The sequence below is a fragment of the Oncorhynchus clarkii genome, chromosome 4, assembly GCF_045791955.1.
Source record: "Oncorhynchus clarkii lewisi isolate Uvic-CL-2024 chromosome 4, UVic_Ocla_1.0, whole genome shotgun sequence".
NCBI classification, from domain to species: Eukaryota; Metazoa; Chordata; class Actinopteri; order Salmoniformes; family Salmonidae; genus Oncorhynchus; species Oncorhynchus clarkii.
The window spans coordinates 41,396,803-41,411,301 of NC_092150.1; the positions used below are offsets into that span (position 1 = coordinate 41,396,803).

At 48.0% G+C, this 14,499-nt stretch overlaps 1 protein-coding gene across 4 annotated transcripts in view; it reads right to left on the reverse strand.

Moving 5' to 3' along the window:
• Window positions 1–2,428: 2,428 nt before the first annotated feature.
• The window catches only part of LOC139406826 (microtubule-associated serine/threonine-protein kinase 2-like), a 159,284-nt gene continuing 147,213 nt past the window's right edge, over window positions 2,429–14,499 (reverse strand). For all 4 annotated transcript variants that reach the window (XM_071149891.1, XM_071149890.1, XM_071149889.1 and 1 more), the window contains 9 exons: window positions 14,186–14,295; window positions 13,931–14,085; window positions 13,222–13,544; window positions 6,485–6,694; window positions 6,003–6,229; window positions 5,661–5,783; window positions 5,344–5,483; window positions 5,006–5,196; window positions 2,429–4,885 (listed from right to left, as the gene is read on the reverse strand). In XM_071149891.1, the coding sequence (XP_071005992.1) occupies window positions 2,772–4,885; window positions 5,006–5,196; window positions 5,344–5,483; window positions 5,661–5,783; window positions 6,003–6,229; window positions 6,485–6,694; window positions 13,222–13,544; window positions 13,931–14,085; window positions 14,186–14,295 (3,593 nt within the window). In that variant the 3' untranslated portion in view covers window positions 2,429–2,771. The remainder of the gene's footprint in view (window positions 4,886–5,005; window positions 5,197–5,343; window positions 5,484–5,660; window positions 5,784–6,002; window positions 6,230–6,484; window positions 6,695–13,221; window positions 13,545–13,930; window positions 14,086–14,185; window positions 14,296–14,499) is intronic.

A 14,499-nucleotide genomic window follows, 5' to 3' on the forward strand; every position in this document is an offset into this window, starting at 1 on the left:
GATATGCAAGTGGTTAAATCATAGCGCTAAGCTTGGCCGATATGTCCCTGTGACAAATGACAGCAGGTAGCTCTCTGTGAGGCCTATACCTCACCAACTAATCTACCTATCTCACCTCGATCCTTCTGCACGAGAGGAGACAACTATTCGCACTGCAGGTGATTTAGGACGTTGCCAAAATGGCACCCCATTCCCCATATAGTGCACTACTTTTGACCAGGGCCCAACCTTTAAACATGACGTGCTGTTCCTCCACATTAACATTGTCTGAGGTACATCAGTGGTTAGGTTTACATTACAATGTGCATGTAAAGACCAGGACAAGCTCGTCACCCTGGTATAATCCGGGGAAACTTTAGCATGTGGAAAGGCTGTCGGCTTTGATAATGATCACTCTCTGTTACAGGGGTGGATTGCAAGTGGCACGGAGGACTCCGGATGAGAAAGATAGAAGAACAACATATTACACAGATCGGAAGCCACAGTTAGTCAGTCAACGGGGTTGTCTGTCTGTCTGGGGTTAGGTATTTGACAGCACAGACCTCTACAGTATCTCTTAGGTCTCACCCTCAGTCATCCCAGAGCCGCTCTCTGCAACATCTCCAACAGCAACGTAAACTTTGCAGGACACACTGTGGACCGACACGCATAGGAGGGAGATTTGAACTCGCACACCAAAAATAATTTTGATGTACGATGTAGGTAGTCACATGGCCATAGTTTTGCACCGTGAAAGCATCCCCTCTTTGCACACTAACAGACACACTCACAAACACTCACACACAGAGCAGTGGCACACAAGATCATAGGGGTGTTCAGCTCACTGATTGGTCGACATTGTCGTGGCTGACCTAAAAGCCAGGGATCTGATTGGCCCTTTTTTATTTAGTTTCCATTTGACAGAGATAAAAAGGGTTGTGCAAAGCCCACCCCCCTACTGGCCCGTCCCGACCCTTTAGGCCAACTGAGACATCAGTCGAGCATCAGGCCTATCAGGGACAGGCAGTACTAACAGGGGTAACTAACAAAGTCTACTCTAACTAAAACACACACAAAAACAGACCTTTAAATATTCGTATATATACATCTGACAGCCAGACGACAATACATACTCTTGCACGCATATAGAAAGTAAAGTCTGCTAGCTTTACAGGACAAGTGGCGTAACACAGAGAACACAGCGAGTTGGTCCAGATACAAAGTCAAATCAACACCTTTAGTGGCTGATAAAAACAGAGTGCGCAGGGGCTAGAAATAAAGATAATGGTCCATTTGGATGTGGAAAACCACTGGTTGTCATAATACAGTTTATAGGTAGCTGGTGTGCCTACTGTAGTACTTTTGACTGGCCCGTAAACAGACCTGTGAGCTGACTTCCTTGCCTCGGTTACCGAGGAGTCTGGGTAATCGAGCTTCTGCCTGGTACACAAACCCAAATCTCTTTTACTAGATCCGACGGTACCTCATCTTTAACCACTTGACTCTGATCTCATCACTGCATCGGTCTGTGTGGTTGACCAAACAAGATGCGATCAAATCAGACCAGGGACCAGATCGACCAGTTGTCCCCAGGGCAGTCTGTGACCGGATCACCGGGAACCTCCCCACCTCACCTGTAGTCCATCCTATGTAAAGGCTGTGATATGAACATCCTACTTTTCCTTTATCATTTAAAAAACATGTCCCTTGAGTCAGGGGGTGTGGATTTGGTGAGGCTATCATGCAGCTACAAGGTGAATGGCTAGGCTAGGTATCCTAGCCACCACGACACATGCTCACACCCACATAGAGCTCTATTCGGGTACACTTGGCGGGTCCAGCTATAGTCATGGAAGGGCCAGTGGAGCGGATGGGGAAGGAGTTTACCGTGGAGCGCTATGATATACAACACAAAAACACCGCTTTAGGAGACATTGACAGCCGCTTCATTAATAGTGTGTTACACAGGGACGAGAGGGTTCTCTAGCCAGCCTGCAGTATTATACTGTTAGAGAGACAGAGTGCAGCGTTAGGCCACGAGGGAGTAATAATAATAATAATACACAATGTAATTTGCCTTTTTGTAAACTGCTGAGTGTGTAAACGTGAGCAATGCAGATGGTTTCATTAACAGACTGTTCTGTATTTTACACTGATTGCGAAGCACACGCTACTTTTATTGCTGAGATACACCCTTTTCAGTCACGGACGACTGGAGACACACGCAGGCAGGCAGGGTGGAGTGGTGGGGTGGGGTGGGGTGCCATTTTGTTTATAAGGCACGACCTGATCTATTGGCCAGCTAAGAACGCACGTCGGACTACTGGAACTACAAGGGGAAAGGTAACGAGGCAGTATACTAGAAAAAACCATTAGTGTGGGCGTTTGTTAATCCTTCCCTGTGGATCAGTGAACTAACACGGTTTATTTCTAGCCCCCCCCCCCCCCCCCCTGTGTTTCTTTGCGGGGGGAAACAAACACAGACTGACTTCACAGGAACATTAATCCATGTCTGAATGATAAAACACAGAATAAGAAGAACAAGAGAGGCACGGCGAGCCTGGATGCCTCTGGGACATACACAGTCAGGGCAAAGATCTATCCCCAATCTCACTCTCTCTCTCGCTCTCTCTTTCTCGCTCTTGCTCTCCCTCATAATGATTTGTGTGTTGCAAAAAGTTTTGAATAAATTATTATTCTCTTCCAAACATGCAGTTGTTTGTGGATTTAAGATTAAAATCTCGTGACAGCAGTCTGTATTGTCATGGGTGTTTCGTGAGTCTTGTTTTCTGCTACGTCTTCTTGCTGCTGGTTTTGTCCTGTGGGGTGGAGGCTGCGGAGGCAGGGTTGGGTCTCTGTGGGGCAGCTGGGTCTGGCCTCTTGCGCTGCTCCGAGGCTGCAGTAGGGGTCTGGGTGGGTGTGTTGGTGGGCCCCTGCCTTGGTGCAGTAACAGCTGTAATGGCTGGAGTCTCCCTACTGCCTCGTAACCCCACCAATGGCCTCTCTGGGTGGTCCTGGGGCCCCGGGGCACAGTCTTTAGGAGGGGAGGCCCTCCTCTGTGGAGGGGGAGGGGGGGCTGGCTCAGTTTTGTAAGAGGGCTGCCGGGAGGGAGACTGGGAGGACAGGCGGGGCGGTGGCTGAGGGGCAGGGTGTCTAAAGGGGGAGGGGGAGAGGGGTGTGGTGGTGGTAGTGGTAAGGGGTGAGTCGGGTGTGGCCTTGGGGTGAGGGGGGTCGGAGGGTTTCTGGTTCTGGTCTTTGGCCCTCTCAAAAGCCTCCTTGGCCCCAGGGATAGTGAGTTTGACGGGGCCCAGGAAGCTCTTAGCCACAGTGGCTAGCTGGGACACAACCTTATCCACCCCACTCTCTGACCCTGACACTTGGGCTGGGGGGCTGGGGATGGCGTAGGCTGGGGTGGCGTAGGCTGCTGGGGTGGCGTAGGCTGCAGCGGCGGCGGCCGCAGCAGCCTGCCTCCGGTTGTCGGCCTCCTTTTTCTCCTTGGTGATGCCTGGGGAAGAGATGGGTGTGTGGGCTATGTATCTGCCATCTATGGATCCAGTGGGGCTGGATCTGGGGGCCTCTAGGCCAGAGTCTCTCTCCTCACTCCATAACCCAGGACTACTGCTCTTCCCTCTGGGCTCAGGTAGCTTGGGGCTCCTCCATTCCTGATGTGAAGATGGAGCAGCAGGCTTCAGGAAGGTGTCCTTACTGATGGAGATGAAAGCACTGCCGGGTGTGGCGAAGGTGCTGGACAGGGGGCTCTGGGCGAACTTGGAGCTGGCGTCTGGAGCCTTCCCCTCTCTCCTCCCACAGTCATCTGAGGAGGCTGAGCCGCTGTCTTTCCCTCCCAGCGAAGGAGCACTCTGAGTGGGCTTGTGTTCGGGGATTGTGGAGGGTATGGTGGCTCTGCTGGGCAGCAGGGTGGAGGAGGGGGACAGACACAGGGAGGGGAGGGTGCCCCCGGGTCCCGTGCGGGGGGCGGTGGCCATGACGGAGGTGGGGCGGAGCAGCGGGGGGGTGAAAGTACAGGTGTTCCTGCCCCTCCCGTCCTGGCTGTCCTCCGACCCCTCGTCTGTCTCGTCCTCTGAAGAGTCCACCTCGTGGATAGCATCCTGCTTCTGCAGTGACTCCCTCCTCTCAGCCCGGTCCTGTCTAATGGCTGACAGCTTGTCCTTCAGCTTGCTCTTCCCGGGGGCCAGCCCCAGGGACCCGGCTGCCGGTCCGACGTCCCCCTCCTGACGCCCCAGCTTCCTGCTGGAGGAGGAGTGTTTCTGCAGGCTGCCCTTCTCCACGGGGCCCCCGCGACCCCCCACCCCTGTCCCCACCCCCAGCACCCCCTCTCTCTCCCCAGCGGACTCCTGCAGGCTCTGCAGACTGGGGTCTCTCTGAAGCATCTCCTTCTTAAACTCCTGGTGGGAGATGTCCAGGCTGTGTTTACGTCCTGTCACCGCTACAGGCAGCTTCTTGTCACCTCCGGCCCCCGACACAGAGGGAGAGGAGGAGGAGGAGGAGGAGAGGGAGGAGGCTAGCTTCTCGGTGGATTGTACTCGTTTGAGGAGTGGGGAGCGGGGGGGTTCAGTGCTCTTGGGCCTGGAGATATGCCTGACCAGAGGAGGGGAGGAGTGGAGTTTCACAGGGAAAGACTGGCCCATAGAGGAGGAGCCCACAGCATGGCTGGGCAGGGGGGAGGGAGAACGTTGGGGGGAGGTGCTCTGCAGGGTGGGGGAGGGGGTGCGGGCCAGGGGGGATAGAGGGATGTTGCCGGCTGACTTGCGTCGAGGGGAACGGTACTGGCGCTGGAGCTTGGGGGCGAGGCCATGGAGGGAGCTGGGCCGGATGTGACCGGAGCTGGCTGGGGAGTTTGGAACACTGGAGCTGGGAGAGCTGCTCTGAGACGAGTTTCCCCCTACTGAGAAAACACAACACACACAGTCAGACCTTTACACATTTATAATCATCACCTTTTATGACCTTTTCAAGACCTTGTGCAAGGTTTGTGTTTATGGCCCCGTGTGTGTGTGTATCTTACCAGAGTGTGCAGAGTCAGGCGTGGAGCGGTAGCCAGGTGTAGGTGACCTGGGGGACAGGTGTGTGGGGGACCCTGGTCCACTCTCTCCAGAAGACAGGGAGCGGTTGAGAGAGGATAGACTACGGCTGGTGTGGAGCAGAGACGCCTGCTTGGTGATCTTCCTGAACAGAGAGTTCCTCTTCTTGCCGCTGCTAATGGAAACACACACGCACACAGCTGAAGAGTTTAAAAGACACAAACAAACAATCCATTTAACAGAATTTATGTTCCGTCTACCTTGACTTCTGAGATGAACGGTGCATGGGAAGTGTGTGAGATCACTCAGCTAAGAGACCAACCTTTCCTGGCCTCCATCTTTGGTCTTGGTCTTTTTGTTGCGACGCGCCATCTTGGATTTGGAGCTGGTCTTGCGGGCGGGGCCTACCTTGATGGAGGTGTTCTCAAAGGGCGTGGCTGAGACGGACACCTTACCACCACTCTGAGGGTAAGACACAACACGTATAAGACAGGAGCTAGAGTGTGTGTGTGTGTGTGTGTGTGTGTGTGTGTGTGTGTGTGTGTGTGTGTGTGTGTGTGTGTGTGTGTGTGTGTGTGTGTGTGTGTGTGTGTGTGTGTGTGTGTGTATGTGTGTGTGTGTGTGTGTGTGTGTGTGTACCTTGAGGATGAGCTCCACCACCTCAGTGTGGACCAGGCCGTGGACAGCCTCCCCGTTCACATGAGTGATGAGGTCTCCTTCTCTCAGCCCTGCATCATGGGCAGGACCACCCTCCTCCACATGCTGAGAGAGACAGAGAGGGAGAGGGAGAGAGATGGAGGGAGAGAAAAATGGAGAGAGAGAGAGGCAGAGAGATTGAAAATATACAACATATCACTGGCAACTCACTGGTAACTCTGTCTTTGAATCGGATGAAGAACCGGATAACCAGTAGTGTAAAATCTCTTTTAGTTTAAGGCAATAAGCGTAAAGCAGCCAGTGTTGTTTGGGCCTACTACTCACCCAGACTATGTGATGTACGGTGTAGATATCCGTGTCTCCCATGTACACCCTGATGGCCCGGAGGGTGAAGCCGTACTTCTTGCCCGCCCGGTGGATGATGATGGGGGGTTTGATATTGACTACGGCCGGCGAAAGGTCTCTACTGGGGGAGGAGTCTCTGGATGAGGGATTGGAGGAGAGGGAGTGGGGTGACATGGGGCTGGCCAATGGGGAGGCTCCATGGTGGTCTAATGAGAGGGGAGAGGAGATTTGATAGGGAGAGCAGACCAGTAGTAAATAGAGTATATACATACACACCTGTATTATATTACCAACAGTTTTACCTCAAGTTTTGAATGCTAAGGCCAAGAACCAATAACCTCAAAACAGAAAGAAATGCAAACAGAAACACTCACACGAAAAAAAGTACCCACACCACACACACACGTGCCCACACCACACACACACTAATTATCCCTCCCCACACACACCCCCATGTGTACCTGGAGGGATCATGAGTGAGAGCGTAGTTGCGGAGGCAGACTTGATGACCTTGTTGAGGGGTCTGGACTGGGTGTGTTTGTCCGTGTCTCCAGACAACAGTCTGTGGCGGGCCCTCCGAACTGCCAGGTCACTGATGGCCTTAGGGGTAGAGGTAGAGCTGTCTGCTCCCGACACTGTACCACGCTCCCACATATCTCCTGAACTACCCACTATGGAGAGAGAGGGGGGAGGAAGGGCGGAGAAGAATAGAGAGGTAAATATAGAGAAAATAGAGTACCTGGTATATAGCAACAACAAAAAATAGAAGTGCACCTATAAATCAGTGTTCAATATGTAAATCTATTGCAGAGTATATTTATTTGGACAGTGAAGCAAAAATGTGGCTCCATACCTCAGCATTTTGGATTTGAGATCAAATGTTTCCTGAGGTGACAGTTCAGAATGCCACTTTTTTATTTGTGGCCCTGTGTGGCTCAGTTGGTAACGCATGGCACTTGCAATGCCAGGAATGTGGGTTTGATTCCTGGAACCACACACATGTCAAATGTATGCAGGCATGCCTGTCAGTTGCTTTGGATGAAATAATCTGCTAAATAAAATATATTCTAACTAGTGGTCCATTATGCCTTGCAACTCATTGGGATGGCAGTTTGTTTTTGGTTACACTGAGTGTACAAAACATTAGAAACACCTTCCTAATATTGAGTTGCACCCCCTTTTGCCTTCAGAACAGCCTCTGTTCATCGGGGAATGGACTGTACAAGGTGTCGAAAGCCTTCCACAGGGATGCTGTCCCATGTTGACTCCAATGCTTCCCACGGTTGTGTCAAGTTGGCTGGATGTCCTTTGGGTGGTGAACCATTCGTGATACACATGGGAAACTGTTGAACGGGGAAAATCCAGCAGTTCTTTACACACTCAAAACAATACACCTGGCATCTACTACCATACCCCGTTCAAAGGTACGTACATATTTTGTCTTTTCCATTCACCCGCTGGATGGCACACAGACACAATCCATATCTCAATTGTTTCTATGCTTAAAAATCCTTATTTAACTTGTCTCCTCCCCTTCATCTACACTGATTGAAGTGGATTTAACAAGTGACAACAATAAGGGATCATATCTTTCACCTGGATTCACCTGGTCAGTCTAAGTCATGGAAAGTGTTCCTAATGTTTTGTACACTCAGTGTATTTTGCCAAATAGTAACTGAATAATGACTGGAGTAATTTTATTTCTAAAGCTTCATTTGAACGGGATACGTTTTACTGGGGGAGGTCGGGTAGAGTAATTAGGTGCATGAGCACAAAACACCACATCTGTAATTTTAGTCACGTGAGAATCTGTCATGTCAGTCATTTTCACATGGCGGGAGAGTAATAATTCCAGCCAGAATAACCTACTGTTTTTTGGCAAACTCCAAGGTCCTCTGATAATACTGATCCAGTGAGAACTGACATTGCTGTGTTTTGAGGGGTATTACAGTGTTTAACAGGTGCTGGACACAGTTTGGGGAAGAACATTTTTACCAGCATGTTAAATGTGCAACCAGAGGGGAAAAAAACTCTAGACCACCTTTACTCCACACACAGTACACACAGTACAAAGCTCTCCCTTGCCCTCCATTTGGCAAATCTGACCATAATTATATCTTCCTGATTCCTGATTACAAGCAAAAACGAAATCAGGGAGCACCAGTGACTCGGTCAATAAGGAAGTGGTCAGATTACGCAGATGCTAAACTACCGGACTGTTTTGCTAGCACAGACTGGAATATGTTCCGGGATTCTTCTGATCGCATTGAGGAGTACACCACATCAGTCACTGGCTTCATGAATAAGTGCATCGATGACCTCATCCCCACAGTGACCGTACGTACATACCCCAACCAGAAGCCATGGATTAGAGGCAACATCCGCACTGAGCTAAAGGGTAGAGCTGACGCTTTCAAGGAGCGGGACTCTAATCTGGACGCTTATAAGAAATCCACCCTATGCTCTCCGACAAACCAAACAGGCAAAGTGTCAATACAGGGCTAAGATTGAATCGTACTACACCGGCTCCGACGCTCGTCGGATGTGGTAGGACTTGCAAACTATTACAGACGACAGGAAAGGGAAGAAGAGCCGCAAGCCTACCAGATGAGCTAAATAACTTCTATGTTCGCTTCGAGGCAAGCAACACTGAAGCACACATGAGAGCATCAGCTGTTCCCGACTACTGTGTGATCACACTCTCCATAGCCGATGTGAGTAAGACCTTTAAACAGGTCAACATTCACAAGGCCGCGTGGCCAGACAGATTACCAGGACGTGCACTCCGAGCATGTGCTGACTAACTGGCAAGCGTCTTCACTGACATTTTCAACCTGTCAACCTGACCGAGTCTGTAATACCAACATGTTTCAAGCAGACCACCATAGTCCCTGTGCCCAATAACACTAAGGTAATCTGCCTAAATGACTACCGACCGGTAGCACTCACATCTGCAGCCATGAAGTGCTTTGAAAGGCAGGTCATAGCTCACATCAACACCATTATCCCAGAGACCCTAGACCCACTACAATTTGCATACCGCCCCAACAGATCCACAGATGATGCAATCTCTATTGCACTCCACACTGCCCTTTCCCACCTGTACAAAAGGAACACCTACGTGAGTATGCTATATATAGACTACAGCACAGCGTTCAACACCATAGTGCCCTCAAAGCTCATAAATAAGCTATGGACCCTGGGACTAAACACCTCCCTCTGCAACTGGATCCTGGACTACCTGACGGGCCGCCCCCAGGTGGTAAGGGTAGGTAACAACACATCTGCCACGCTGATCCGCAACACGGAAATCCTCTCAGGGTTGTGTGCTCAGTCCCTTCCTGTACTCCCTGTTCACCCATGACTGCATGGCCAGGCACGATTCCAACAGCATCATTTAGTTTGCCGATGACACAACATCCTGATCACCGACAACGATGAGACAGCCTATAGGGAGGTGGTCATAGACCTGGTCGTGTGGTGCCAGGATAACAACCTGATCAATGTGATCAATACAAAAGGAGATAACTGTGGACTACAAGAAAATGAAGACAGAGCACGCCCCCATTCTTATCGACGGGGCTGTAGTGGAGCAGGTTGAGAGCTTCAAGTTCCTTGGTGTTCACATCACCAACAAACTATCATGGTCCAAACACACCAAGACAGTCGTGAAGAGGGCACAACAAAGCCTATTCCCCCTCAGGTGACTGAAAAGATTTGGCATGGGTCCTCAGATCCTCAAAAAGCTGCACCATCGAGAGCATCCTGACGGGTTGCATCACTGCCTGGTATGGCAACTGCTCGGCCTCTGACCACAAGGCACTATAGAGGGTAGTGCGTACGGCCCAGTAAATCACTGGTACCAAGCTTCCCGCCTTCCAGGACCTCTATACCAGGCTTCTACCCCCAAGCCATAAGACTCCTGAACAGCCAATCGAATGGCTACCCAGACTATTTGCAATGCCCCCCCCCAGACCCCCCCCACCCCCTCTTTTACACTGCTGCTACTCTCTGGTTATTATCTCTGCATAGTCACTTTAACTCTACTTACATGTACATATTACTTCAATTACCTAAACTAACTAGTGCCCCCACACATTGACTATGTACCGGTACCCCCTGTATATAGCCTCGCTACTGTTATTTTACTGCCGCTCTTCAACTATTTGTTATTTAATTTTTACTTAACACTTATTAAAACTGCATTGTTGGTTAAGGGCTTGTAAGTAAGCATTTCGCTGTTGTATTTGGCGCATTTGACAAATAGAAATGTATTTGATTTGAACACGGGAACAATGATGCTTAAAACAAAGTGCTATGCACATAGCCTACAGATGAATGATCTGTCAACTTTCTCAGTGCACATTTCTCTTTTAAAAGGTTAAGTGGCTGATATTGTGCCAATGAATTGATCAATTCAAAAAAATACGCCAGTGAATGAATGAATGAATGGTTCTTATTGACAATATTAGGCCACAAGTTGAAATGTCTTCAAGCCTAGAACAGACTCCAAATCAAATCAAACTTTATTGATCACATGCACATATTTAGCAGATGTTACTGCGGGTGTGGCAATAAGGGTACATTTTGAATGAGAAGATACAAAAAATTAGACGGGGGCAGTTTGGTAAAACGAATCCTGTCCGAATCATCCTCTGGAGAAACAGACATGCCCGGTTAATAATGATATAACCTGTGTGAATAGGGCTTAAGTGAGTAGATAAGATGTTTCGGAACACTTCTGAATGAATCCTGATAATGCCATGCTTTTAAAAAAAATCATGAATGAATCATGAATAATGATAAGTGAGATGCAGTTGAGAGTATACAAACTAAAAATGTTTTGGGGGGGCATGACCTTTGTGCCTCTGTAATACTCATTCGTCATGATTCACGACTCATTCGTGATTATCCATAATCATGGTAGCATCCACATGATTGTAGAAGAGCATCTTAAATAAGAATTTTAAATAAGACATCTGTCTTATCTCCCCCTTCCCATAAAAAGATGAATGCACTAAATGTAGTCGCCCTGGATAAGAGCATCTGCTGAATGACTAAAATGGCAAATGTAGAAGTGTTCAGAAACATCTTCTATTCTTAATTACAATAAAAGTGACTCCAAAATGGCACAATTTATTATTCACCATTCAGTTTCTATTGTGAAAAAATATAATCCAAAACACAACCAAAACATTGACATTTGAATCATTTATCAGATGCTCTTATCCAGAACGACTTACAGTGCATTCATCTTAAGACAGCTTGGTTAAGCCAACCACACACATCACAGTCGTAGGAAGTACATTTTTCCTCAATAGAGTAGCCATCAGCAAAGTCAGTGCTAGTAGGGAAAAAATGTTTTCTGTTTAGTGTTCAGCACCTGACAGGACTGTTTCGGTTTAATTTCTCACTTTGTTATTTTGTTCTAGTGTTCAGTGTGAATAAAAATCATGAACACTTACCACCCTGCGCTTTGGTCCGATCCTTCATGCAACGACAACCGTTACAATTGTCATCTTTTATACTAATACAATTGCTCAGAGAAAGAGATTCTGTTTAACAAGTAATCATCTTTTTATCAAAAAGGTAGGGGTCAAAATGTACACCCCTGTTTTCAATACCATTCAAGGATAACGACAATGAGCCTTTTTCTATAATGTTAGAGAACACATTGGGAGGGATCCTCCATACAGAATCCTTCCTGATCCTTGATATCCGTTGTCTGCGCTTATGGACTGCCCTCATAGATTCAAACCACTGGTTTTCAATGGGATTCAAGTCCGGAGACTGAGATGTCCATTGCAAAATAGATTTTGTGGCCAATTAACAATTTCTTTGTGGATCCAGATATGTGCTTGTGGTTACTGTCTTGCTTTTGGCACTTGATCCCTGAATCCACTTGTTTAACAAGCCACGCCTAATTCTCTCATTCTGAAATGAAAACATTAGTTCACAGATAGTAGTTAGTTCGTTAACTAGTTAACATTTCACACAGATTGCCAGGGTCCATTAAGCAACTAACGCATTATAACTTGAAGAACGGCAAGGAGACAAGTGGATTCAGGGATCAAGTGTAGCTGGAGCTGGGCCTGGCTTAAACTGGATGCCAGTAGAGGGGAAAGAAACGCCACACATTCCCCCTCTTTTAACACAGTGGATAAAAAGGGGTATGCCAGGCTCTCTGCCTGAAAGAGATCAGTTATGCCAACAAAGTGTATCATGCTCTGCTGGCACATTGTAGAACGGATGTCCACAGGCAGAAAGTGTACAATGTAATAATGTGCAATGTAGCCCAAAGATATTGCTTTTGTTGTGTTGAACTTGACAGTGACATTTTTGTGTGAGTGAGGGGGGGGGCGGGTCATTTATTTTTTTACTCAGTAAAAGTTATTTTTGCACACATGTAGCTTTGTGCACTTGATCAATGTCTACTATAATGACCACTATATAATAGAGCAAAAGTAGAATGCCTGTTTGTTTCATTCTATTTCTACTTTAAGATGTTTTTTTTCTCCAAGTGCAACATGTGTGTGGTCACAAGCATTCTATTATGAAGGCTGTCATGGCTAACTGCAATATTGGTGTATTGTTTTTTTCTCAAGACTTGAGTGTCATTTGCAGTAAAGTCTAGGCAACAAATAACATTGGATTGCTTTCCTTACATTTTTTTTTAGCTGCGAGTTAGGTTCACATTAACCACTTTTTTATTTTACACACAAATCATGTAGATCCTATTCTGAAAATGAACCACATACTGTAGAGGCAAAAACACGAGTTCACAGATAGTAGTTAGTTTGTTAACTAGTTAACATTTCACACAGATTGCCAGGGTCCATGAAGCAACTCACGCGTTATAACTTGAAGAATGGCAATGAGTCGTACACCAGTTAATACTATAGCGAATTGGTAAGGTCACTTAGCTCATCTCATGTTGTAACGTTAGCTAGCTAGCTGTCTGACTTTATTAGCCAGCTAATTTTCAAACAATAAACTCAATTATTTGATCAGCTAAGTTGGCTAATGTTGCCCAACATTTCTCTGGCTAGCTAACGAATAACGTTAATTCGATCCAGCTACTATAGCAAGATACTTAACAATGCTAACATGATTGATTTGTTGCACCACACTTTCTCCCTCACCTCAAACTTTCCAAATGCCATCTATAGAGTAAGTATATTGTTTAGCCAGTACTGACGTGTGAGTGTGGCTCTGCTGAGCTGGCTGGTGATGGACCCAGGTGTGGTGGGGGACTCGACCAGTTTCAGCTCTCTCTCTATTGGGAGCTCTGGGATGGAGAGGGGCAGCTCCTCACTGCGGGGTCCCCTGACTCCCCCGGGGGTCTGGCTGAGCAGGCTGGGGCTCTTACGACTGGGGGCAAACCCTCCTTCCTCCTCCGAGGAGATGGCGAAGCGTGGCATCTCGATGATGGCGGAGCAGCAGCGTCTACGCACCGCCAGAGGAGGGCTGGAGTCACTCTCAGTGTGGGACGACTCCGAGACGGACAGACGCTTACGCAGGCTGTGGGAGGGAGACACAGGAGAGGGATGTTACAAATGCAGAACAACTAAGTTTATCGAATATAATGTTAATCAAAAGGTTGTGTCAACTACCCTAACTAAGTAAAGTGCTAGGGATTTAGAATCTATAAGGCTACAGTTCTGTTGTTGGTGATATTTCTCACTCTTACTCATATTTTTTAAACTGCATTGTTGGTTAGGGGCTTGTAAGTAAGCATTTCACTGTAAGGTCGACACCTGTTGTATTCGGTGCATGTGACTTATACAATTGGATTTAATTTGATGCAAGACACAGACACCTCCTACAGTGGAAGACTTAAATAATTAGTATAAACGATAGTAAATTAGGCTTTGGTTTGCTGGCCTCAGAAGAGCCCCTATACTCACATCTCAGGTGACCCCACCAGCCAGGAGCGGTCTCTGGACTTGAGCCCACTGAGGCTGTCGATGCGCTCTCCTCCCTCCTCACTGAGGCTGCGCTTGGTGGGTGGGGGGGCCCGCTTCTCCTCATGGAGGGAGAGACGCTCCATACTGCTGTACACCTACACAGTTTTAATTACATCGAGTACACAGAGTGATTACATTTGCAGCAGTGGCAGTTGTGTGTGAATGTTTGTATGTGTATGTGCGAGCGTGGTTTACCTTGCTGAAGCGGGGCGAGCAGGAGGAGAACTGGCGCATCTCTACGTGATCGTCATCGTTAGTGTCATCCTCATCTTCAGAGTCCATGTGGTGGTACCTGTCTGAACGGGCTGGAGAGAGAGAGAGAGAGAGAGAGAGAGAGAGAGAGAGAGAGAGAGAGAGAGAGAGAGAGAGAGAGAGAGAGAGAGAGAGAGAGAGAGAGAGAGAGAGAGAGAGAGAGAGAGAGAGAGAGAGAGAATAAGAAGAGGAAAACAAGATTAAGTTACATGACAAAGTCATTTTCATGACACAGTACCCGGAGACTGGAAGATAGA